The sequence below is a fragment of the Wyeomyia smithii genome, chromosome 2 (genome assembly GCF_029784165.1).
Source record: "Wyeomyia smithii strain HCP4-BCI-WySm-NY-G18 chromosome 2, ASM2978416v1, whole genome shotgun sequence".
NCBI classification, from domain to species: Eukaryota; Metazoa; Arthropoda; class Insecta; order Diptera; family Culicidae; genus Wyeomyia; species Wyeomyia smithii.
Window position 1 is genome coordinate 272290222 of NC_073695.1, and position 26429 is coordinate 272316650.

The 26429-nt window shown below is 39.5% G+C and overlaps 2 protein-coding genes across 3 annotated transcripts in view; one reads left to right on the top strand and one right to left on the bottom strand.

Annotated features, from left to right (window-relative positions):
- The window catches only part of LOC129723294 (ecdysone receptor), a 436732-nt gene that overhangs the window by 314634 nt on the left and 95669 nt on the right, over positions 1 to 26429 (bottom strand). The window lies entirely within an intron of this gene.
- On the top strand, positions 11183 to 13502 carry LOC129723296 (protein transport protein Sec61 subunit alpha-like). Of its 2 annotated transcripts, XM_055677429.1 has the most exons (4): positions 11183 to 11512; positions 11577 to 12487; positions 12544 to 13060; positions 13163 to 13502. In XM_055677429.1, the coding sequence occupies exons 1-3, from the start codon at positions 11506 to 11508 to the stop codon at positions 13054 to 13056; spliced, it is 1431 nt and encodes a 476-aa protein (XP_055533404.1). In that variant the 5' UTR covers positions 11183 to 11505; the 3' UTR covers positions 13057 to 13060; positions 13163 to 13502. The 2 variants fall into 2 exon arrangements, with proteins under 2 accessions (XP_055533404.1, XP_055533403.1); XM_055677428.1 differs by having other exon boundaries at positions 12544 to 13502.

Below are 26429 nucleotides of genomic sequence, written 5' to 3' on the forward strand. Positions count from 1 at the left end.
GCATCCGTGCAACGAAACTGAGGAAAAACTTTAGAAACTGAAAAAGAGGTGGAGCTTATCAAATGATCGCTCTGAACCAGAATGAAGTCACACATATTTTTCAAGTTATATCATTCCACCACGTACGTAAAATAATTCATTGCTATTTTCATCCCTATATAAGAGCCTGTTTTAGTCGAAGCCGCTCATAGTAGTTCTGAACAGCGACGACAGCAGTCCTCCCTTAGCAGCAGCGGGAGCGAGCAGTGGGTACCATCGATAGCGGATAGCGGCCACAACTGTGGCATGGCTGCGAATAAGCGTAGCAGTTTCAGCGGATCTCACCATCGATAGCAGCAGGGCCAGCAGATGCAGGTACAGCGGATACCAATGGCGGCCACAACTGTGGCATGGCTACGGATAGCGTTGCAGTTGCTCAGCAGTTGGGCCAGCGTATAGCGGCCACAACTGTGGCATGGCTATGCATAGCGTAGATGTTGCAGCATCGATAGTAGCATCGATAGTAGCAGGGTCAGCTGATGCAACGACACTCCCTTCACTAAAATGCTGTTTCAGTGTGGTAGCGGGAAGCATCAGCAGCAGGCTTGCATGAAGTGAATACATCAGCCAGCAACTTTCTCTAAGGCCTCTGCCATAGTAGACGCGAAAAGCGGCGCGAACCGATTCGCTCGGCCGTAGGTTGATGTACAGCTCTACTGATCAGCGAAGGAAAAAAATCACCTCTAGCGATTAATGAATACATATAAAACAAGCCTGGGATGCGTTTACATCGTCGTCAGTATGCGAAAAACAAAGTATCGGTGCTGGTGCACTCTTTTTGCTTTCCTCTTTACGACATATGTCTATTCATTAGTGTACACCAAAATACGTGGTTCTCAATGTGCACAACTCGGAATATGAAGTTATTCGTCTCTGTTACAGAGAGCGATCAGAACTTGTTATATCCTTATTCCTTTGACTCATGAATATGATTTTTTGTCAGAAAAAGAAAGAAAATGACAGTGTATGCTCTCCTACTCTCGCTTAAACTCAACCGCTGCCGAAGTAGTTCCTTCCCCCACACATTCCCTCTCACCGCACCACACCTCTGCTGCTGTTCAGGCGACATGATTTTCTCCTGTTGCTATCCTTTCTTCTCGTAACTACCGGCCTATGGAAAGACAAACGCAACGATCGAATCGCTTCTCAGAGCTGATGTAGTCTAGTCATGTGTTTGTTTTCTCCCAGAAACCTATGCACCCTATCATCATTTCATTATGGGTTGAGAGGATTCGAGTTTAGTCCCGGCCTGTACACTTCGTGAAGTGCACATATGATGAATAAACGACGATTGCATCATATTCGTTTCGTTTCCATCACTGCTACTGATGGCTGTACATTAACCTACAGCTGAGCGAATCGGTTCGCGTCACTTTTCGCATCTATTATGGCAGAGGCCTAATGGGAAAGTTGTATCAGTTTGTTCAGAAGAATATTATTGTAGGTAATATTGCAGAGATGCGATTGCGTAAATCCGATTTTGAACTGAACAATTGTTCTTTTGAGAACAAATAACACACTTATTTGAAGAGTTAATAGCTTTTGGTACCAATAGCAGTATAGTGACAGCCTCAGCGGTAGATGCAGATGCAGCCGGTACTTCCCTGAGGCCGATGTAAAGGTAAATGGGAGCAGCACGGCGAAACAGTTCGGGTTATGCTTAGACGCGCGTCATTTTTCGTTGTTGATATTCCCCACATGAAACGACGCGCTTTCGTATGATAGCGGTGGTATTAGCGGTAGATGCATTTGCCAACACTTCCTCCAGTAAAGCCGTGTCTAGTTTTCAATGTGAAAACACCTTTCTCATTGTGTTGACCGTGCGCCTTAGTCCTCACTATCAATGATAAATTGAACAATTGTCCTTATAAGGACAATAAATGAATTAATGAAGATTTAATTTTGAATTAGAATACTTCTCTCAGGAAATTCGGCTACATAGGGATGTAAAATGAAAATCTAAAACTGAATAAAGTGAGAAAAATTTCAAATGCTAATAAATCGGTTAGTATTCGATGGATTTCCTTCGTTTTTGCAGCAATCGATTAGAAAATCTTCTAAGATTCCTACCAAATGCATGAAATGGCAATTTTATCATTCGAACTATTGTACTATTGAAAACTCTTAAGCCTTGTCAAAACACAAAATTCGACCTCTGATTGGTCGTTATACCGCGCTTTCCCAAGCACGATCGGCAGAGTTATGGACCTAGTAAATTGGGAATGCATCATTTGGCCTATATAAGAGCTTCATCAGATAATAAACAAACATTTCATCGGATATTAAATTGAACAACTGAAATTTGAAGAACACAAATGATTATTTGAAGGGTTAATATTTTCTCGTTTTGCGCTTTAATCCAAAGTTAATTATCTTCATCTATATGCATACTCTGACTATTATTACGTGTCTGCGTCGCTTAGTGTTTGGCTACGGTCATGCAGAACGCAAATAACGGCGCGATGCGATTCGGCAAGACGAAATCTGTTGAAATGTATAGCTCTACTTCGCCTTAAAAAGAGCTGTACATTTCACCACGGTAAGGCGAATCGCATCGCGCCGGCATTCGCGTTCTGCATAACCGTAGCCTTTGTTCCGTTCCCGTTTAATGATGTCGTATTAAATGTGCATATTACAATTCAGCAGCACTTCAACTTCTCATTTGCACAAAATTCAAAAATATTCAATGAACTTCATTCAAAATATCAGACAAAAAGAAATTACAATACTGCCAATGAACGGTCAACGTTTATTTACTAGAAAAAATGACTGACACGCAAGCAGCCGGGTTATCTTTCTTGTAAAAGTATTCTACTTCAACCTTGCGGTCGTGGCTTTGCATACAACCTTCTTGTGATTTTTTTGTCCAGTGCCAGTGGTTTCTGCATTTCTGATTGTGTTAGTTTGGCAAATTTTAATATTATTGCGAGCGCTTTATTTGATGTTAGTAATTTATCAATAAATTTTATGTATTATTTTACCATTTTTTTAAGGAATTTATACATTATACCTGACATCAACGATTCAATAAACTTTGAACTCTCAGTTGGTCTCGAGGTACTATACTGGTAAAACAAGCCAATCGTCGTATGTTCGAATCCTGGTTCGGGAGAGACTGTTGATGTCAGTACTGCCACCTTTAGCATAACAGTATGATGTCGACTGAGCAGTCGACTGCCATGATATGACATTGTGGCGTAGATCCAAGTGACCAGTTTTTCAGTACGGCCCAAAAACAAATGAATTTCTCCCCACTTTTGTATTGAAATGGGTGCCTACGTCACTTTGTTTTTTTTTTTTTATTTTATACAACATACGAATAAGTAACAACGAAAAGGAAGATACCAAAAGATAGGTCTTCGAATAATGAACGAATTGGCATGAAAAACCCATATCCGAAAAAATGGCCTTTACGTCACTTTGTCATCTCACGGCAGTCGAGTAAAACGCGATTGCAAGTTTTTCGAATGAATAATCATTTTTTAAGAGTATTGGTGCTCCATCTGCAAATTTTTTTGTTGATGCACACATTTTATTAAAATACTCTCGTTTTTTTACTAAAAACTAGGAGTGAGACTGTTGTGTAAATATTCTAACCATCGATCACGTTCGAGAGATTTATTTTTATTGAAACGCAGTTTATTTTGGCAATTGTATTCAGAAATTTCTGCGGTTTAGTTGGTAAAGATAGCTGGACTACTTCGTGATAAGGGCGAATCGTTGCCCTGTTTTTCAATCCAGTTTCGCCCTAATCACGAAGTAGTCCGTATATTTCGAGAATTTCGATCATAGTTTCACGGGCTTCGGTAAATCTGCTTGGGAATATCTTTCGTCCACACCTTGGCAACTCAAGGATACTACGCCAGAGTATCGACTCGACGGAAGTGTTGTGAATGGACTCTGGAACCTAATATGGAAATGGAATCCGAGACTACGGATACTCTTGATTTAGACCGGAACCGAAAAAAAAAAAACCTAAAAAGCACCAAAGTTCTACATAGGACTATTACGCGAATAGCGGTAGAGTAGGGCCTGCCCCGCAATTGTTCTGTACATCAACTGTTGTTCACGAAGTATGTGTATAGCAAACAGAAGCACAAATTCCGATATGGGAATGTAGCACCAAGGCTTTACTTTTTTTGCAAATGAAAAAATGCAAAATGCTAACGCTTACACAATACAAAGGTGTTTTTATACTATCGGCCGTGCACAAAGGTACGGGATAGTGTTGCTACCGATATTATTTTGTTTCGAAAGAGCTCTTTTAGTACTCACGGTAAATTAAACAAATTCGCTACGAAGGCTGTACACAGCTGTATGGATCGACTGAAGGGTAATTGACGCAGATTCGATACAACTGCATTGCGAAGCATGTGAAGTGAAATCCTATTATGGATACTGGCAACATTATCATTGTCTTTTGAACCATTTTTTTGCAGTTTAGATTTCTTATGTCAGCGGTGAAAACAAACGATCAAAGTTTCACACAGGCAATTTTAATAATTTTCAACAAAATTATCACAGAGTTGCACTTTAAGTTACCCTGAAAATTTTATGTATGAAATTGATTTGACCAATGCCCAATGAATTGTTAATCCTGTTTTCGTTTTTTGTCCTGTGCGCCGTCCCGCCGCGCCGCCGCCGCCGATGATTTCAAGTCATTTAGTTGCTGGTTGTTAAATTGTCTGTCTACTTTATTCTCAACCATTCTTATTTTTTTGACATTCTGTCAACCCGGATGAACATATTTTCATCTATTCATGTTGAAATAAAAAAGAAACTAACATGAGAGTGTACACATTATACGCAATATTTTAGAAGTGGTAATTAGTGTCACGCCAGTACACGCCGACGCCGCCGCCGCCGTCGATAAATACCAACGGCGTCACGCCGGCGCGCCGATTGCCGCCGAAAGAAAAAAATTCTACTTAGTTTTTTACGCCATGAGCCTTTTAGGCATTTAGTTTTGGGCATTTTAGGTCTTTTTTTTACTTTTCAAGAGCTCTTTTGGAAGCTTTCCAGGTTTTTTGAGCTCTTGTGAATGTTTTTGCAACTTTTGGACTTTTTTGCGCTTGCGAGAATTTTGAAGCTTTGAAACTTTCTAGAGCTCTTGGAGCTATTCAGCTTTCTTGAGCTATTACACTTTGAAGCGAAATACATGTTATTGAAAGAGGACTGTGATGATGATGATGACGATAATAACATATTCCGCATCACTTCCCCTTGGCCTTGTGTCCTTTCGGCCTTGTATCTATTCGGTCTCGCGTCCATCCGGCTTCGCGTCCATTCGGCCTCGCGTCCATATGCCTCGTGTCCGTATGCCTGCCGTCCATTATGCCTAGCGTACTATGCCTCGCGTCCGTATGCCTCGCGTCTGTATGCTTAACGGGGTGTCTTCGTTATCGGTACGTTTCGTTACATATGGGGGGCGGTGTCGTTTCAAATATTGTTTTTTTTTGCGTTACGTAATTTATGGATGTCACCTTATGGATCATTGCTTCTGGCAGCATTGCCAGCCTTACACTTGGATCATTTGGTCTGCTTTTTTCGGTGTCTGTGTTAAAAAGAAGTATGGAGATATTCGACTTCCCAAACTTTCCCCAATTTTCGTCAAGTGCTGTTTCGAGTTGGGTAAAACTTTTGAGCATTTTAAAGCTTTTCTGAGTTTTTCCAGATCTTTCAAAAACTTGAAGCGTTTATGTGCTTTTACGATTTTTTGAACACTCTTATGCAGCATTTTTAGAGCTTTGTTTTGTGCGAAACACTTTTTAGAACTTTTTGAAACTTTTCAGAACTTCTGAACTTTCTTAAACTTGTTTGCGGGGTTTAAAGATTTTAGAGTTTATTGAAACTTTGAGTTTTTTAAACTTTTTTTAGATTTTTGTATTTTTTCAGAACTTTTTGAAACTTTCCAATTTTTGTAAATTATTCAGTTTTCTAGACCTTTTCTGACTTCTTTAGACTTAGAGTTTTTTAGCATTTCAGCTTCAGAGCTATCAGCCATTTAGTTTTTCAATATTATATATTTTCTAGAGCTTTAAAAGCTTTCAAGTTTTTGAATTTTCTAATCTCTCGATTTACCTTATGTTTACGAAAAATTTTCAAACTCTTTGGAACTTTTGAGTTTTTTTTTGCGCTCGTAAAACTTTCGGTTTTTTTTAGCTAAGGGCCTTTGATCATATTTGCATTTTTTTCTAGCTTAAATAAAACGAGAGCACTTATTAGGCATATTATTATATCAATCGGAATTTCAGCAAAAAAAGTTTATGTTCGAAATAAAAAGCAAATCGAAGTAATGCATATATCATTTTCACATCTTCAGAAAATGAAAAATGAAATAAGAATTTTATCAAAATTAGGTGAGTATTAAATCATTTTGACCAATGCATAACAGTTTGTTAGTTGAAATTCCTGTTTTCATTTCCTGAAGCTTTCCAGTTTTTTTTCCACTGTCCGGAGATTTATGAACCATGAGCTTTTAGAGCATTGAGTTTTTTGAGCTATGGACCTTTGCAGAGCCTATACATTTTGAGCTTCCATATTATGACCAGATTTGGGATTTTAAGCTTTTTTGTTCTTTTTGAGTTCTCTGCAGCTCTTTTGATAGCTTTCGAGTTTTTTGAGCTCTTGAGAATTTCTAGAACTTTTGGGCTGTTTTGACCATGCGAAATTTTAAGAGGTTTGAACTTTTTCGAGCCATTAGAGCATTTGAGCTTCTTTAGCTTTTCAAATAACAATGGAATTCATTCAGAATCTCAAGTAGATCTTCTCCTATTTTATCAAATCTTGCGGTTCCTGATTACAGCGGCTAGATCGCGAATGTTTGTTCCACGTTCAGATGCCAATGATATTCCCCAAAAACCCAGGTTTGTGGAGAACCTAGAGAATTTGCAGCAAAAATGACTTAAAACGAGAGAAAATACCGTTTTGACTCAAACTAAGAACAGTCTCAAACTTCGAACACTTTGGAATAAAAACCACATTATTATAGCTAGAGTAATCAAAAGTATGATTATTATATACCATTTCGTTCCTCGGAATATCCTTTACCCAGTGATGTATAGCTCTTCACTGTAGGACCATTTCCAGGGAACCAGCAGGCGTTGAAAAAAGTGACAGTATTCAGACGGTTTGCCTATCTATCTCTTATGTCGTTTTCGTTTTTGCGGTGTAGCTACCCCGCGGACTACACTTTGTCCTATCACTGTTTTTTTTTACATTTTCCAGACTATCCCGGACTACCCTTTTTCTGTCCCGGATAGTCCGCGCAAGAAACAGAGTGCAGTTTTGAAGACACCAACACATTCACACGTATGTGTCAAAATAAAAAAATAAAAAATGTGTCAAAATCGGTTTGCTTTGATTCAAGGGATTGGTATGGTAGCCTTCAAGCGTTACGAACATCTATTTCTGTACCGTTCATTACAAAACTTCCTTCTATGCCGTCACAATTTGCTTCTTTATGTTTTGGGGCACAATTATTGTACAAAATATCACTAAGAATATCACATTACATACAAAAATCTTGAGAAATTGCTCAAAATTATCCGATATTCTGTCAATAACTACAGTCAAAACATTTGGTCGGTTTGCCCGAATCAACATAAGGGTAAACTGGCCTTTTTCAGGTGCCAGTGCCAGTGATGTTGGTAACGCGTCAAATGTGTGGTAGCTGACAGCGGTGCCATCCCCGTGCTTTGATTATCGTTCTTCGCGTGTCAAACATCAGGTTGAATTTTATTTATTTTATTTTGTTATTTTGTAATTTTTCTGTAAATTAGCAAATTTTTCGTACAGTAGCACAAACGCGATAAAAGACAGTAGCGATAATGACCAAAACAAAAGTGACAGCTACCTCTGGTATCACGCACACCATTGCAACTGCTCGGAAAGTGTTTTTTTTTTTCAGCTGCAAAGCGTAGTCCGGGACGGGATAGTCCTGCCGTGAAAACGAATTCGACATTAGTGATTACATTAAAGTGTTTGGAATTTGAATCAAAGCCGAGTTCTGAATTCTCGTTAATTTAATAAACAAAACAAGTTTGAATCGATATAAATAGCACCTAATTGCAACAAAAATAAAATAACCAACATGTTAAACCTTTAAGATCGACGAGAAAACTTCTTTATAGTTGAATTTTAGTGCAAAAAGTTATATCATAGCTTAAGTGTTCTAAATTTGATGCATTACGGTACATGAGTTAGAGATTGTTCTACAGTGTATTACTAGTTTTTTCCACTTTTACACTGATCTTCTAACAGTGGCTGAAAGTATTTTAAAAAACTTTATGAAAGTCATGGTCGAAAATTTGGCATTAATTTATTTTTGAATACTTCAGTCAGTTATCCTGCTCTAACAACAGCATTTTCAAGTTGCCGTATAATTCTTGGTGAAGAGCATCAACCTTGCAGAAGTGACCGGTTAAAAGTGTTATACAATATAACAATATTACCCAGACTGAGCATAGAAGGAAATTGGGCTAGCTTGGGATTGATTTACGATAAAAAAATTATTTTCAAAGAGCACATTGAGAGTATACAAGCAAAGCGCATTAAATATACGAGATGCTTATATCCTCTCATTAATAGAAATTTTAAACTTTGCTCAAATAATAAACTGCTTTATGCTGTCAAGTGGTTGTTTGACAAGCAAGAAAACGCTTCAAAGGATTCAGAATGAAGTTCTGCAAATGATTTTGAAGCGTCCTCCTTGGTTTGGTACACACGAATTACATAGACTTACCTACTCTGCCGCTCCGAGCATAACTGTCCCATATTCTATGCAAACCTTATGGACGCTGGGACAGTTATGCTTGGAGCGGCAGTACTGGTGTTGAAACATTAGAAGCTATGCGAAATGAAATTATTTCCAATTTTCGTCAAAAATCATTGCAATCCAACAGCCGATAAAACAGCAATTAAGTTAGTTGTAAGTTTATTTCTCTTTAATGACAAGTAGGTTTGAATCCCTACGGATGATAAGTCCTAATTGCGAAAGCAAACAAATCTTAACAATTAAAACTACTATTTTTCTAACAGTGTTGAGAAGTCACCATTTGTGGTTAGGCACACAAACTTATTATTTACTAATAATTGTTAGAAATACTTGAGCTACTTACAACCTCCAACCCCCTTTAAAAAAACTACTGCTAGATATTATTAGATAATCTCAGGATGCTTCATGCCCCAATGAACAGAGCATTATTTCGTACGACACACCAACACCTACTTCTTTTCTCCCTTAATCTTTTGTTAGGTCACGCCTGCAGGTGGCGGCTTTCATTCCAGAAGAGTCCTCGCCGGCGGGAACTTTTTCCCCCGTTATTATTATCGTTTGTGGTGGTTTCCTGCGAACAAATAGTTCGCGCCAGCTGCGCATCCTTTCGTTTTGGGGTCTAGAGGAATGCTTAGAATTAGACGGCGAACCAAGGCTAGCGCAGGAAAAGTAAACGTTTGATCATCCCGACCCGAACCCGACTAGACAGCCCGCGGTCAGCGAATAAGATTAAAATGCCACCTTTCTCACCCTAAACAATAGTGGCTCTGTGCATGCTGGCTGCTGCCGTGTCTGCCTGGCGCCACCGGAGATGATACATATGCGCTTGAAGCACGCCGTCCATAAAGCAGTGTGTGCGCCTGCAAGGTATACCGTACGCCATACATAGGGGCTAGCTGTATATGAGCGCATACAGAGCCACGCTCAATTTTACCGTGCCTGTGTGCGTGAGTGGGTGTTAAATTGCACCTCCCCTTAGCCTGACGTTGAGCACGCATACACTCAACTGAGAAGAGAGTAAAGATCAAGCTCAAGGAGAACCGCGTACAACGACTCCATCGAATCTGTGTGGTTCTGGTGTTAGTGAACTTTGGACGTCCGCTCTGTTTTCCGAGATGGATGGAGTGGAAAGCTCAATGCAATGAAATGACGGTTGTTTGTTGCCCCTGCTCGCTAGGCAACCCGCACTATTTTGGTTATTGCTAGCAACAGCAACAACGAAGTAATCATCGGTGATGCAGCAATGTGGTACTTGTGTGTGTGGGTTTTTGGGGGGAAAAGGGTGCTGCATTTAGTAGGTTGCAAGGACATTTTCTTATGATATCCAATGTGGCAGAAGAAACACAGATAAAGAAGGGTTGACCAGGAGGAAAGAGAGAGGGAGAGTGTGAGAGCGGTGGGAAGCAAAAGGTGCAGGGTCAGTAATCGAAAGGGACATGCGAGCATCGGAACGGGACCAGTAATGATGCGCAGAAAAGTCACACTCCGAAATTCGGGGTCATAGGTCAGGGTTTTTAGGGAGCGTCGGTTGAAACTCGTAGAAGATAGAGCAGGTGGAATGGTGATGTTAGAGGATTTTTTTACACGAATCGTCGGTATGTATCAAACAAAATCGATTCGATTGGTTGTGCTTCCATCAGCTGAATTCACCAACGTCAAGGGAAAGTTTGAATCGAGCGACAGGCGTGAAATAAAATCATGAAACTAAAAATATGTATGTGTCTTTAAAATTATAAAGAATAATGTTAAGCTGGGTTAAATTTTTTAAATAATACTGTTGATATTTAGATTTTGTACGCCTCTAGGTGTTCAAAAAATAAACAGCTAAATAAAATCTCAATGTCATAAATAAGTAATTATAAGTTTTGTAAGAGGATAAAACCTTTTTATAATTTGTGTTTTTGCCATATAATTGTCATAATAAAAGTTTCATAACTGCCTTTACATCTAATGGCGAATCTATTGAATTGGTTTTACTATTATTTCAAAACTAGAAACATTAGAGTGTTGTATTGCACTAGAGTCTAAATTTTTAGGCTTATGTTTTAATGTTATCGCAAATTCGATACATTTCATACATATTGAGTGTTAAAATTGAATCTTTGAAAAACGTTTTCATTTCAAAGTTTTACAACAAAGTTGGTAGATTAGAATAAAATCCATTTATCCACACTACACACCAACCGTGATTTCAAATCTCCGCTAGCCGTATTGTGACGCAGGTAACGCCCTTAACTGTTCTACCATTCCAACTCAAACACACAGTAACGCAACTCGTGTCCGCCAGCGTTCCCGAACCATTTCGCAAAGCTCCAGCATGACAGCTAGCTGCCGATTGTCAGTTTCGCACAGTTTGCAAGCTCCAACACATCATCGTCTGGCTGTTTACGTGTAGGAGAGACGCAGACGGGAACGGACAACTTTCCTCAAATCGTAGCTCGTGTTTGATTGCCACACTCGGTGCGGCTCAGTCATTTCGAAAAAAGTGCTTACCGATTACGGAAGGAACGAGGCTGTTGACGGGGTGCTTCCAGCTATAGGAATACTGGACACATCCAAACTAGTGACGGAAAGTGAAGCTGAAACAGTTTTTCGCAGAAGAAGCGAGTAAAATTCACTAGTTTTCGGGGTGAAAATTCCCGTTTTCAGCTTTCCCTTTTAGCAGTAAGAAAAAGAAGAATCAGTGCAAAATGGGAAGTAAGTACAACGTTTGCAACGTAAAAACCAAGCAATTTTCAATCTATTTTCGATCATCTTTCAGTAAAATTCCTGGAAATCATCAAACCGTTTTGCAGTATCCTGCCGGAAATTGCAAAACCAGAACGAAAAATCCAATTCAGAGAGAAAGTGCTCTGGACGGCAATCACGCTGTTCATTTTCCTGGTATGCTGTCAAATTCCTCTGTTCGGTATTATGAGCTCGGATTCGGCCGATCCCTTCTACTGGATTCGAGTTATTCTGGCATCCAACCGGGGCACACTGATGGAGCTGGGAATTTCACCGATTGTGACTTCGGGTTTAATTATGCAGCTATTGGCAGGCGCGAAAATCATCGAGGTTGGTGACAGCCCGAAGGACCGCGCACTGTTCAATGGAGCCCAAAAGTTGTTCGGAATGGTTATTACCGTTGGCCAAGCGATTGTGTACGTCATGACTGGAATGTACGGTGATCCAGCGGAAATTGGAGCTGGTGTTTGTCTTCTGATTATCATCCAACTGTTCGTGGCCGGTTTGATCGTTCTGTTGTTGGACGAGCTGCTCCAGAAAGGATATGGTTTGGGATCCGGTATTTCACTGTTCATTGCCACCAACATTTGCGAGACCATCGTATGGAAAGCATTCTCACCAGCCACTGTCAATACCGGACGAGGAACCGAGTTCGAGGGTGCGGTTATTGCTCTATTCCATCTGTTGGCCACCCGACAGGATAAGGTGCGAGGACTTCGCGAAGCTTTCTACCGACAGAATTTGCCGAATCTGATGAATCTTCTGGCGACGGTGCTGGTCTTTGCGGTGGTCATATACTTCCAGGGCTTCCGAGTTGATCTACCAATCAAATCAGCCCGCTATCGCGGCCAATACAGCAGCTATCCAATCAAGTTGTTCTACACAAGTAACATCCCGATCATCCTACAGTCTGCGCTGGTTTCCAATCTGTACGTCATTTCACAGGTAAGAAACCTTTTTCGAAACAGTAAAGAAAAGTGTTTAACAAACAACCATTTCAGATGTTGGCGGTAAAATTCCACGGCAACTTCCTGGTCAACTTACTTGGTACCTGGGCTGACGTCACGGGAGGAGGTCCCGCCCGAGCCTATCCGATCGGTGGTCTTTGCTACTATCTATCGCCACCGGAGAACCTATCGCATATCGCTCAAGATCCAATTCACGCTATGCTCTATATTGTATTCATGCTCGGAAGCTGTGCCTTTTTCTCGAAGACCTGGATCGATGTATCGGGCAGTTCGGCCAAGGACGTTGCTAAGCAGCTGAAGGAACAGCAGATGATTATGCGTGGTCATCGGGAGAACTCGATGATCCACGAGTTGAATCGGTACATTCCGACTGCGGCTGCCTTCGGAGGGTTGTGTATCGGAGCACTGTCAGTTATTGCCGATTTCATGGGAGCGATCGGCTCGGGAACCGGTATCCTGCTGGCTGTGACGATTATCTATCAGTACTTCGAGATCTTCGTCAAGGAGCAGAGCGAAATGGGTGGTATGGGAGCGATGCTGTTCTAAGTGGGTTTGTATGTGTGTAAACAATCAAAGCGTACTCAATTCAGTTAGTTTTTTTTTTCTGTTTCTCGTTTTCATTCATGTTCATCACAATGCAAACACACTGTAGCAGTGATAGGTTATAGGCAGGCTATTTTCCCATTTCGTTTGATTTTTTTTGTTTCTGTGGAACCAACACCTGTAATTTCATACGGTAACTTATTTTTATTAATATTCATCCATGCGAGAAGGTAGGACGACATTCAGAACAAAACGAAAACTTATAAGCAATCTATCGGCAGGATTTTGTAGCGATGGAAGTGAAAGCTAATCCGATAATAATATAACAAATGGAAAAAAACGAAAATTATTAAAGAGATTTTAAGACTTTTCCAATCTTAAAGTAAGAAAAACAGCATTTTGTGTTTCGTTCATTTTAAGGAAAATAATAAAAAAACGTTTGAACATAACCTCTGTTTGAGCTGATTTGTTTGAAAGTATGTAGAAAAGAACAATAGACTGAAATCAATTTCCAGTTTTAAACTTCCAGAAAAAAAATTTGTTTACTAGAAACAAGGGTATTTCTCAACGCAAAATTATGAATGTTATTTCAGTGTGTACCCAAAATGCAAAATGACCAGTGGACCGTAATAAGTAGGTTGCAGCAGCGCGCCTGTTGAATTCAAATGATTTCTATTTTGTTCGTCATACTGCAAAAAAATGAGCGTGAGGATCGCTGTGCAAAATATCGAAGAACTTTATAACATTCGAACATACAATGAACAACGAGAATCTAAAAGAAATTATTTCCAATCAGTTTTCAAAAAGTGCACGGTTTTTGGAAACGTCTGGCTGGTGATGGACGATAAAATGTTGTGCTTTGTGGATCTACCTGAAAAACTCCTTCCGTAGCACTTGCAGCTGAGGTAGGTGGAGACATTCTCTCCTACAACGAATGTCTGAAACTTAGTACACGAACGAGTACTTCACGAAAATGGAAGATCTCCACATGAAGCTGAATTGTGCAGGATAGAACCTGTAAGAAGGCATCCTGCAAGGATTGCCGGAATCAAATGTGTGAAGGTTCTGGAAGCATGAATAGTAGAGAACACCGTATATGAGAGAAATTGTCATTTCTCTCATATACAGTGGTCTCTTATGAATAGCTGTCAGCGAGTTTCTTCTCCGTGCTTACTATGACCACTCGGAAAGCGAAGTTTGAATTTGTGGACGCAAAGTGCAGATTTGTTATAAATAGCAACGAGATCATCATAGCAACTGCATCTCACAAGCGCGATTGCAAACTCACTTGGATGCCGCAAACCAGATGCGGTGGAAATCTTCATGAAGAAAGAAAGTGGAGAACTCCCTTCCTAAGACCCCGACTTCACTATCGAATATTCTCCGGAATTAAAGAGTAGTGGCAAAAATGGGAAAAACGCACATTTGTCAAAGGAAAAGCGTAGCAAATTCCAGGAAAAGTTGAAGGAAATAACGTTCGTTGGATATTTCAGCCATCCAAGACCTACAGGTTCATCGATTCATCTTCTTAGTAGCGTCGAGACGCTTGTTTCTTTGAGGAGGAGTTGGTGCTACCCGGTACCGACTTTCCCAAGCTAAAGGAGGAATCGTATTAGGAGCTACAACAATTTCGAGACGAATCATGCGGTACCTCCTGGCGATGAAGCATGCCCGCCTAAATTTGGGCAACTATGTATAATGCTGACCTAAAGTTTTTCGTTGTTGCGCGGAGACATTTGTTGAATTCAATATGAAAACGTTCCGAAGTATGAATGTTAATGAGCTCTTGTTCTCTAAGGCTGAGTGAACTTTAGATTTAGCACAAACTCGAAAGTATGGATAAGTTTTTGATGAAGCTGCCGTCAAAAACCACCAGGCTAGTTTCAGTAAACTCCGAAGCCCAAATAGACCCCACATCAGTAGATTTTTTAGATTCAGAAGAAGGTACATCAGCTGCTGCTCTCTCCGGTTGATCAGGAAGAACAGAACCTCGGAAAAGGACGTTGTGCTTTGTCCTACATTCCGTGAAATTTTCCTCGTCATAAGTTTGACATTCTCTTCCAAAAAAGAAACAGTTTCTATTGAAACAGGCTTTAATTGGAAAAAGGAATTGAAAAAACTCGAAATACATAAAAAATCATTGTGCAACAGTGATTCCGTGAAAAAAATGCATGCCTAAAAATCTTTAGTTTGCATCGTTGCACAGGTGACCTTTTAGTATATTTTTCATCTAACAGGGTCTCCTAATGTCATAAATTTGATTAAAACTACAGATTTCCGACCAGAAGAAAAAAGAAAGCTGTTCGTTTTTGTACCAACTTGGCTTCCCAGCAATCCGTGGTGACTACGATGACGCAAGTAACTTCCAAAATTTGTCACATTTGCGTAGTGAAGATCCAGAGGAGCTGCAAGCGTGGTTGAAGCGTGAATCATACACATGGAGAAGTCATGTTATCTTCTAGCCTATACTCTTCTTCGGAAACTAGTTGTATTGGTTGAGGAAGCGGATTCCTATGCTATTATCTGTGATGTGACGGCGGATGTATCTCAAAAGGAGCAATTTGCGTTATGTTTACGGCTTACCAGGAACCTGTTAGAAGCCGAAGAAATTTTCGTTGGCTTCTATGAAGTGGAATCTACAACCTCTGCAGCGCTGTACTCTGTCACCAAGGACGTTCTTCACCGATTTGATTTACCTCAGTCCAACTGTAGAAGGGCAATGCTGTGATGGTGCTAGGAAAATGGCCGGTGACAAAAGTGGTGTGCAAGCTAAAATTCTTGAAGACGAAAAGAGAGCTTTATTTGTTCATTATTTGGCCCATTCATTATCCCTCAGATGGTCTCGAGGTACGATGCTGGCCTAACAAATATAACAAACAGAAGGTGTAGCACCAAGGCTTTGCTTTTTTGTCCCATTTATTGAACTTGGTAGCTCAAAACACTATCATGAGTTTTGCAAGCTGCAGAGATACATTGGACATGGTTGAAGATCATCAATTTCGCAAAAGAGTCGCCAAAGCGATAGGCCAGATTCCAGAATCTAAAACCAGATGATTCTTTTAATCTCCGGCCTCTATGTCAACCACAAGATGGTCCGTCAAACATGTATCAATGGCATCTCTTCTATCAAACTACTCAGCTTTTGTAGATTTTTACTGATAAAGCTGACAGTAATTCACCGGATTCTGGTGCAAAGGCTTCTGGGTTATCGAGACTGATGGAAAAGTTCGATTTTTATTTTATTCTCATGATTCTGACGAAGCTTTTTGAAAACATCGATACTGTAAACACGGCACTTCAAAACAACAATCACGGCATTTAGAAAAAGCGCATCGGATGATAACAACTTCAAAGACCAGTCTAAGCTTCTGTCATAAGGATTTTGATAGATTTTGGCAAAAAGTACTCCCTGAAAAACCTGCAGAGATAGAAGACGCAAAGTTCCCAAGAAAACGAAATGTTCCAAAGCGCTTCAAGACCAACGATCAGTCCCAGGAATCGTTCAATCGAGGAAATTCATGAATCTCAATTCATGCAGATCATTGATGCTATTCTGAAAGCACTGGACGCTCGATTCTAAGGTAATGCCAATTTTTACTGGAAATTGGACAGTTTATACTAGATGACGATACCAAAAAGGCTAAGATTCCCGAATTCTACAAAGATGACGTTGATTCAGATCGTTTGATTCTGAAATGAAGTAGCAGACCATTCTGTTGAAGGCATGACGGATATCATTAACTATTTGAAGGGGCAGTCGCAAGTTTCTGAACATATTCGTAACCATACCTTCGTTTACTGCCATAGGTGAGCGGTCGTTCTCGGGATTAAGAAGATTGAAAACATACCATATTGTCAATGAGGATGCAGAGTGCTTTGACCAACGTGGCACAAGAGGTATACGTAACACCAGTCAACTTCGATGGTCAGGTGGCAGCGGGAATGGTCCAACTCTATTAAAGGTAGATGGACATATCGACTCTTCGAGAGGCGTCATGGAGACTGTCAGGCCGTGGCTGCTTCAGGCAGTATCTGCGCAAGTTTGGGCACGCGGAGTCAACTATGTGTCCACAATGCGCGGGAGCGGTCGAAATCACTGAGCTTGTGCTTTTTGAATGTCCTCGTTTCGCACAGGCGAGAAGCGAAATGTTGACAGTGAGCGGACCGGACATCACGCCAAAAAACATGGTAATGCGGATGTGTGACCAGACTTCCTGTGCACGTGCTTTTTTTCAAGCGACGAGCGAAATCTTTCTCTCGCTCGTAGAATTTCCATTTACGTGCGACGAAACGAGACACGTCACATGCAATTTGCAGGTTGCTCTTTCGCTTCTCTTTCGGTTCGGATTGCGACGCGCAAGGCGATGTTTCGTCGCACTACGAACTGAGCGAGACGCCCGTGCTGTACATACTTGATACAGCTCGTGCGCCAGAGCTCGTGAGACTTTCTCGTGTATTAGGCTCAAAGTAATATTTTGCGCTGTTACGGAAACTCGATTTTTTTAGAGTTCTTGGCTTGCAACATGTCGCGCGCAATCAGTGACACAGAACTTTTCAATATAATTATCGCAGCCAAAGAGGCGATATGTTTGCTGTGTAACAAAAAGATAACTGACTTGAGAAGATTTAGTTACTATCGTCATTACAAAACACTTCACAAAGACTTTGCACGAAAAAGAGGGCTTTTAGATGATGGAGACGAGCAAGGTGGTGCTGGTTCTTCGAAAAAAAAATCCCGAAGATTGAAGTCCGAATGGACAAAAAAAACGTACATGTCAGCCATGGTTCAACTTGTTACCGTAAATGGTCTTCCGCTAAACATGTTCAGATATCCTGCGTTCCAAAGCATTGCAAGGCCTATCGAGGAGGGGCTGAAATTGACGAAACATTTGGACCCGGATTCGATACGTGAAGTACTTTCCAAGGTGGCAGACCAAATGCGGGACATCATTGTGAATGAAATTGTCGATAAAATGATTTGTCTCAAAATGGATGCAACCACACGAATGGACCGGGAGTTGTTGGGAATAAATATTCAATTTATTGACAAAAAGGTGATAAAAATTCGCACTCTCAAAATCATTGAGCTCTATGACAGACACACAGCAACAAATCTGACGGAAGAAGTTCTTAGATGCTTGGAACCGTATGGAATCGATATCCGACGTTTGCGTGCCACAATAGATCGTTTGAGGATGACTCAAGAACTCGAACTCAATGGCTACCAGTTTTCTGACGACCCGAATAATTACGATGATGATGAAGAAGACGATGAAGAGCACAGTGATTCAGAAAATTACGACAACGAGTATACTAATAGGAAACTAGAATTAGTTGAGCCCATTTTCCAAGGAGTACGTTGCGCGGAACATATGCTACAGGTAGCGGTAAATGATACTCTTAAGGAGACTAAAATGAAAAAAAAAACTTCTGCGAATCCGGAGTATTGTGAAAGTGTTGCGTAAGTTGCCCTATAAAAAGTTATTTTCAGTGAGCAAGCGATGTAGACCGAAACTGGACTGTCCGACGAGATGGAACAGCACATACGTGATGGTGCAGTCTCTCATCAAGGAGAAAGGTTTTATTCTGACAGATCGTTGACGTTGATACGTGGACTTTCCTGGAGAATTTCGCCGATGCTTTTAAACCAGTAGCCGAGGCCACATTACAGCTTCAAAATGCGCAGATCACTTTTGGTGACTTTTTTCTAATCTGGGAAAAGTGTTCCTTTAACGTGAAAAGAGCAAACAATGCGATATCTCAAGTCATCGCTGAGAAGATGGATAAAAGACGTGCCTCTCTGATGAGCAACAGATCGTTTTTGGCTGCCATTTTCATCGAGCAACGCATAAACTTCAAAAACAGTCCGTTCATCACAGAAGAAGAGAGATCTGTAGCAATGGTGATTGAATATATCTTCTTTCTAAGGGTCATCTAAAACCTTTTTTTTTCAGGAGTTCATCATGCAAACTTGGAACACTGTGCAAGCTATCTCTGGCAGCTGCCACATTGAAAGTAACGCTGCATCGTCTTCGTCTGTTACTGAGCATTCGAACTCACCGCCGGATGATTCTTTTGAGGTTTATCTCAGTACTCTAGATGAGTCGAACAGTACGCAGGAGAGCATTAATATTGAGAATAAGCTCAGTGAGCTTTCCAGAATGCCACGGCTGAAACCATCGCAAGCAGACAACAAAGAAAATTCCATCCTAGAATGGTGGTATGGTTTCAGAAACTCGAAACCGGCGTTGTATAAAGTAGTTTCGACTATTCTGGCAATACCGTGTACTCAGATCAGCGTAGAGCGTTCATTCAGTGTATTGGCACTGATTTTAACCAAACTCCGTACGTTGCTTGCTGAGGAAAATTTACAAAATATCTTGTTCATTCGACTTAACCAGGAAATTCTTTCGAAATTTGATTTTAGTAAGATCTAAAAAGAAAATGTAAATAACTTAAAAAAATTTGTGCTTCTCTGTAAGTTTTGCTCAAAATAATTTCTTTTTAACTTACAATATTAATAAAAAAACCATAAAAAACCTAACAACCGTATTGTTATTAAAAAACTGTGTCACCTTTTTTATATCTTTATGAAAAAAAGAGTATGTTTAAAAAGTTGTAAAAAATCTAAATAAATCTTTTCCACCTAGATTCTGATTATTTCTACAGAAATTCAATTATCTTTATTATCTATCAAAAACAGTTCAAAAACAGTCATTACAGTTAAGTACAGCTTAATTATGCCTTGTGATCGTTAAACTGGAAAAACCATAACCTGAACTGAAAATGATACAATCGTACCCGAACAACAAACAAAGCAACACACGTAGGGTGGATAATATATCTTGGGCATAGATATATTTTGGACAGGCTGGGTTTGTTATTAGCTTTTACTTAAAAATTTTATCATATAATCTTCATACCGCTCTTCTTAACGAATAGTAGAACTGTTGTTCTCGAGGTTGTATGGTTATCTGGACGAAATGTTTCATAATTACAGATAAAAATCACATCTATTTTCCAGAAACAGAGAAAAGCTGCCCTCATCTCAAGAAGAAAATAAGCATAAATTTTAATAAAAAAGGAACACCATCAAACCAGTATTTTTTTAAAACTTCTGCTTCTGTAAAAATTGTATTGCTGATTGTAAAAGATTTTGGATACAGAGTAGTTTATTTGATCGAAGTGATGTCTTCGGCAAAATTCAAAGTTGTGATTTTTTCCTTTAAAATAGGTAGACACTATGAAAAAAATATCAAAAAAAAAAATATTTTTACAAAACATCAATCGTATTAGATTTTATTTTTCCAAGCTCGAACAACCATCAATGTCTGTCTAATATTTTGTAGATTTATATAATAAAAGAATAAAATTTTTGAATTGTGGTTTTCAGACGTTCCCCTCTTTTTAAAGGACGGAAATACTATCTACATTTTCGCTGAAGACATCACACCAATCAAACAAACCTTGAGAGCCTTAAATTTTTCATTTCACCATGATCAAACAGCCAGCAATGTTTAATAAGCATTCAGGTTTTTGCCTTTCTCCTAGAAAGGTATAGCAATTACTGCAAAAACTAAAGATATAAAAGTGCTCAAAAGGGCCGAATGTCGTATATCACTCGACTCAGTTTGAAAAAATATCTGATGTCCAAAATATACTTTGCCTGTTTAAAATAAAATAAAAATGCTTCTTAAAAATACGTTTTATAAAAAAACATCTTCTGATGTTATTGTGTGGTGTCAGCCCCATTTGGTTGATGACACTGGTGGTTATGTTTGCATGCTTTAAGGCTCCAACGTTAAGTTTACTGGATAGAAATATTTAAAATTGCATCTGGATGATTCGTTACCCTGCCCAAAATGCGTTAATCGCCCTGTACGCACGACCGTACACACGTGCATTCACATAAACAAGAACACCCACACTTTTGTATATCGACCCGAATGACCTAATTAACAAACAAACAAATAAACTTTTGTAGGTTGTACGTTTAAATATTAAACTTTTATTCAACACTCCACAGCGTTGAAATGGTTTGAAAAAATTATCATAAATCGCGCATAATAAAACATTTGTTCACTACATTACGAAACACCGTAGCATTGAAATATATTCTTGTTTGTGCTATCGAAAGTATCATGTATCAATAATATAATCCGAGCACCGCGCCTCCCATAGCTATTTAAAGATTTTTGTCTTCAATACGACATAAGCCATCAGACCCTTTGAAGGTGTATTAATCGGAAGAATTCACAAAACCATATTACTACGATCAGATTATTACGAACCTTCAAAAGAGGTTTAAACTTAATGGCTAAAACACGCTTTCGAAACTTGTACGAGAGGGTCCTGGACGACAAAACATACGTATTTTGAACAGCTTCCTGGAGCGAAATTTTGTCTCGCCACAGAACTTGGCGATGTCTTCGCTATGTTCAAGTTTGTTTTCGCAGAAAAAATTGCCACGAAATCTGGCAAGGAATTTGCACCTGCGGACGAAAAACCAAGGTTTTTATCACGATCAAGACGATGGATTCAAGGATAAACAAACAAAATCAAGCATCAGCAATGCGACTCCTACCGTTATTAAGACACACACAGGTCCTGTTGAGTTTTGGTCGAATATAGTAAACTGCCACACAGTCGCGAGGTAGTGTAGTGGTACAGTGACAACAAGGGGGATTCCATCACAAAGGAATGCACCCAATTGCGACCAACTCCACCCAATTGAAAAGTACTGGGCAATAATCAAGAGAAAAATGAAGAAGAGGGAAAGGTCATGTAGGATGCTGTACACATAGCGAGAAATTGGCAAAAAGCCGCTGATGGCGCGAATTCCAAAGAAAGTTCGCAATGTCATTATTAATGCATACACATGAATAATGGAATCTAACAGAACATATCACATTTCACATCGCATTTCCAGAAAAGTAGATTTTCATTTCATTTTGTAAGATTTGTTCTAGCTTGCAAATCGTTTATTCAGAGTTTCGGGTCAATTTTCAAAATCGAATTCCCGTACTTTTTTGTCACTTAGGTGAGCCCCGCTAGGGCTAGGGCTTAATTCACTTCACTCTGATTTCACCGTGAAGTGACTCCCGCAATAAGCTCCATAACCTTTGATTTTTTTCACTTTTTTTATCTTGATTCGCAGGTGGAATATCTCTGCTTCAGGTTTTTTGCTTAAGAATTTCGACAATCATAAATATCATTTGACGAATCAATTTTTCAACACGGATTTTGGAATTTAAAACTTGCAAAGTAGGTTGAGACAACAAACTGTGTCTAATCTGATAAGATATAGTGATAATGATATATTTTTGATCTTTTCCCTCTCGCAGAAATATTTTATGTGTTTTCCTGGATCTGATGACAAGTCTTGAGACGCGTACTCATCACAACAAATCCAGACAGTCAGGTTGCTCTTTGCTAGGTTAGATTCCCACAAATTCAACTTTTCTTGCTAAAAATTTCCGACCGACTGTCGAAACCCAATCGCAAGAGTGGTGTCAAATTTATAATTAATCACGCCCCAAATTCAACACAAACCCGGCACAGACTCGTTTGCGTTCACCCAAAACGCAGACGATATCGTCATTATATGGCCTAGCATAGAGTCTTTTCGTCATCCGAATCACCCTTCCTGCTGGCCTCCCTTTTTCCTGCCACACATCATTCGACTATAAACAAGAGTTTCGCGTCAGAAAATCGACCAAGACGGCAACAAACCGCCATCCACTTTCTCTCTCTCTCCCTCTCTCTCTCTCACACACACACTCTATCCTCTTCCGCTTACCATTGCCAAAATCAATATTTGGCTGGAAGGTTCATCCACCTTTCGGCAAGCGCACCCAGCAGCCCCCAAAAATTCAGGTTGAACTGCGTACAAAGACCCAGCAACCGCCGCCCCAGCTTTGATTCGTAACCTCGTTTCTCTATCGGTGACATTTTTGGAATGTACAATTTGGCACTGCTGCTGGTCCCGGGCTGTCCACCAGCCCAACCTGTCTAGATGGTACGATTAGATGGTAAGCTTCTCCACAGAAGGAGCCGACGGACGTTAAGGTGGGAATATTAAATTAATAAGAGCTTTACTCAGCCAGCCGCCGGTTGACGAAGAAGTGGAATTATCTTTTGTGTATCTATGTGTTTATCAATTTTTATGATACCTTGAAGCAACACCTCACCTATACATAATTTTTAATGACATGAGCTGACCGGCTTGGTACAAAAAGAGTGATAAACTGTTATTTCCTGGTACTCCCCCGCGCTCGTAAGTTTGTGTCTATTCTAATAAAGAAAATGATAAGGTGGAGAAAAAAGCCATGACCCAAAATATACCAGATGATTTATTTAACTTCTAACTGTTCACGCGACTACTGAAAAAGGCACAGCCAAGGCTACCAGATTTGATTTGGTTTCGCGCCAGTAACGAAGAACGAAACTAAAAACCTACAACTTTTGCGAGAAAGAAAAAAAAACCAACAGAAGAAAACTCGAAGAAGTTAGATACCCTTTGACTGTTTCTTTTGCGGCGGCTGGGCTGGCTAGTAGCAGCTGGGTACCGTAATATGGTTTGCACCTTCCAGCGTAACCGACAAAAGCGTGAACTTTCTTTGTTCGTAATATCAGGTTATGGAAATCCACAAAAAAAGGAAAAAACAAATGCGTAAATGCACAAAGACTTTTCACATTCGCGCGAAGAAAGCAAAATATGAATAGCTACATTTCTTGAGCTCATCGTCAGAGTTTTTCAAAGTACCCTAGTTCTAGGTGGCTCAAGGACGCTAAAGTAGATGTAATGAATAGTCAATCAGCTTCAAAATCATGTCCTTATAATACGCCATCTTTTCACACAGAGTGTGCTAGGTTTCGAATATGTTAAAAAATACACACACACAATTCAATAAAAATGCTCTTCTCTATATCCTGGATTATGAATAAAAAAGTCGTTCTTACAATTTCGGTTTGAAAGCACAAACAATGTTTTCCGGACGATTTAAGATGCTATACACATCGAAGGAAATGTTAAATTTAATGCACTTATGCCGTATATAAATATACATATTAGATTTTCTGTAGCAGTCTTATGCAAAAACCTGTCGAAAATGTTCGATACCCTGTAAGCAATTTTTGATTTCGAAAAACTGTGTTACAACATTTTATCATTTTTTACACATTTTGTACATTTTCTGTCGTTTTCAACATTTTTGACAGTTCGAACAGTAATAAAATTTTAAATATTTTGCACATTTTTACCATTTTTGTTATTTCAGCATTGATGACATGTTAGTTTATCCAGAGGCGACGCGTGACCAAGTGGGCTACCTGTTCAATCAACATTTGCAACACTGAAACAACAGTATCGTGATAACAGTTTCGAAAACTTTTATCTTTCTACATTTATCTATATGGCAAAGAAATTTTACGGTCTATTATGACCGATACTTTTCTCGTAGAATAATGATATCTGCATCATTTCATAGAGGAAATCTTTAACCACATTTATCGCATCATGATTCTCAATGATCGGTTTTAGTCGTAAATAGCTCTTGATCCGTCGAAGAACTAGAAAAGTTCGCTCGACGGATGGAGTTGTGATATGCAATGTCAGTATCATTCAGGTTTCGTCCAACGATAATTAAAATTATGTTTATGATCTTTTTGCCTCTAAACTTTTCGCATGAGTACACCCAACGCAAACGGGGAATATTTTATTACTTTTGGACAATTTTTTGTTACTTTTTGTGTCTTATGACTGCGCATTATACACAAAAAGTAATAAAAATTATGACGGCTACACGCTTGTATGTGTTTCTGCAGGAGAACATACAGCCAAGCACCGTAATGCATGTGTTGGCAATACTTCACTCGCTGCATTTGTATTGATGCAACGATCTGGTTCATTTTTGTCTCCCTTCATCCACACATAATCAGAATCTCAACCGTCAACCTCAAATGTCCAATTAGAAACACTTTCGTTTCGTCCCCTAGTGTTTACTTGAAATGGAAATATGTAATACTGTCTGACCAGAGTTGCCGAAGTTGTGAATATTGTTCTAGATGGGCACGAGTTTTGTATATTCAAACAGGTCCAAATGAGTTTCCATGAACCAATGATTATGTGCTGTAAATAGCTTGCAAGAAAGCGAATGTTTTTATTTTTCTCTAACGCAGTTTACAGATCGTGATGTCATTTTAAGGCGCATTTGAAGTCTTTGAAATTATCAACGTTTGCATACTCTATGACGGGGAAAATGTTGCTTGGCAGCTCTTGTCATATTTTTTCGCTACTCCGTATGCATACAACGAGCGAACTAATACACGCCCACCGGATGAATTGGAGATTGAAAAAACTTGTAACATGTGCAACTTATGCGACGGTGTGTGATTTTTTTTGACTTGAGGTGAAAAGGGAGCATTTTTCAACAGAAAAAACGTTGCATGTGGTTGAAACGACCATTATTAGATAGTCGTTCTCCCATAACACGTGCTAAATATATGACAGTATATGTTGTTACTTAACTGGGGAAGAATTTTATTGCTTTTTAAGTAATGGATTTGTTACCTAAAGGGTAATTTTGCGCTATTGCTTTTAAAGTAATAAGGAAAAGTTTTGCGTGTAAAAAACCTATCTTTATTTATCAAATCTTAGTTCAATGCTAAAGCGTTTCCTTAGACGATGTTAAAATTTTAAGCTAAAAAGAAAGCAGCGCGTAAGAAGACAAACGTATACTATGCGGAATATGCGAGGTTCAAGTTTTCGAATGAACAAAATGGGTGTAGAGGTTCGAATGAAACTATACATCGACGGAAGAATTCCATCACATTGACAGAAATAATGAATGAATTTTCTCGTTTTTCATTTGCACTACGAAAGCTCTGAAGATGGATCAGCGAACTCTCGCGGCCACGTGGTCTCTCTCAAATTTCAATGACGTCGAGAGAAGAAACAGAAAGGCATAACGGAGCAGAATTACCAGACACTGAAGAGAGGTGGTGTGTAATAAATGTTTTCTCTCGCTGACATCGGTTTTGTTCAGCAGAAAGTTTGAACCAAAAATGTCATTTTTACGCGAGGCGTCGCATTAGTAGTGGTGAGCATAAATGACTGCGTCTACCCTTCCGCTCTTGAAGGAGCAGAGAAGTGTTGAACGGCGGTTAGTTCAGGTGAAAGATCCGAACAAACGGTAGTCATTATTGCGTGTGGCCGTGTGGGTTGCGTTGCGTGTGAGTTGTATGGCGTAGTCTGAAGGGTAGCCCATCAGGTTACATTCTTTATGGTGCATAAATTTCCACTATGTAGGAAATAAAATAAGGATGTTCGGGATAACATTAAAATTACAAATAAATTACCTTCGATGATTTTTCAT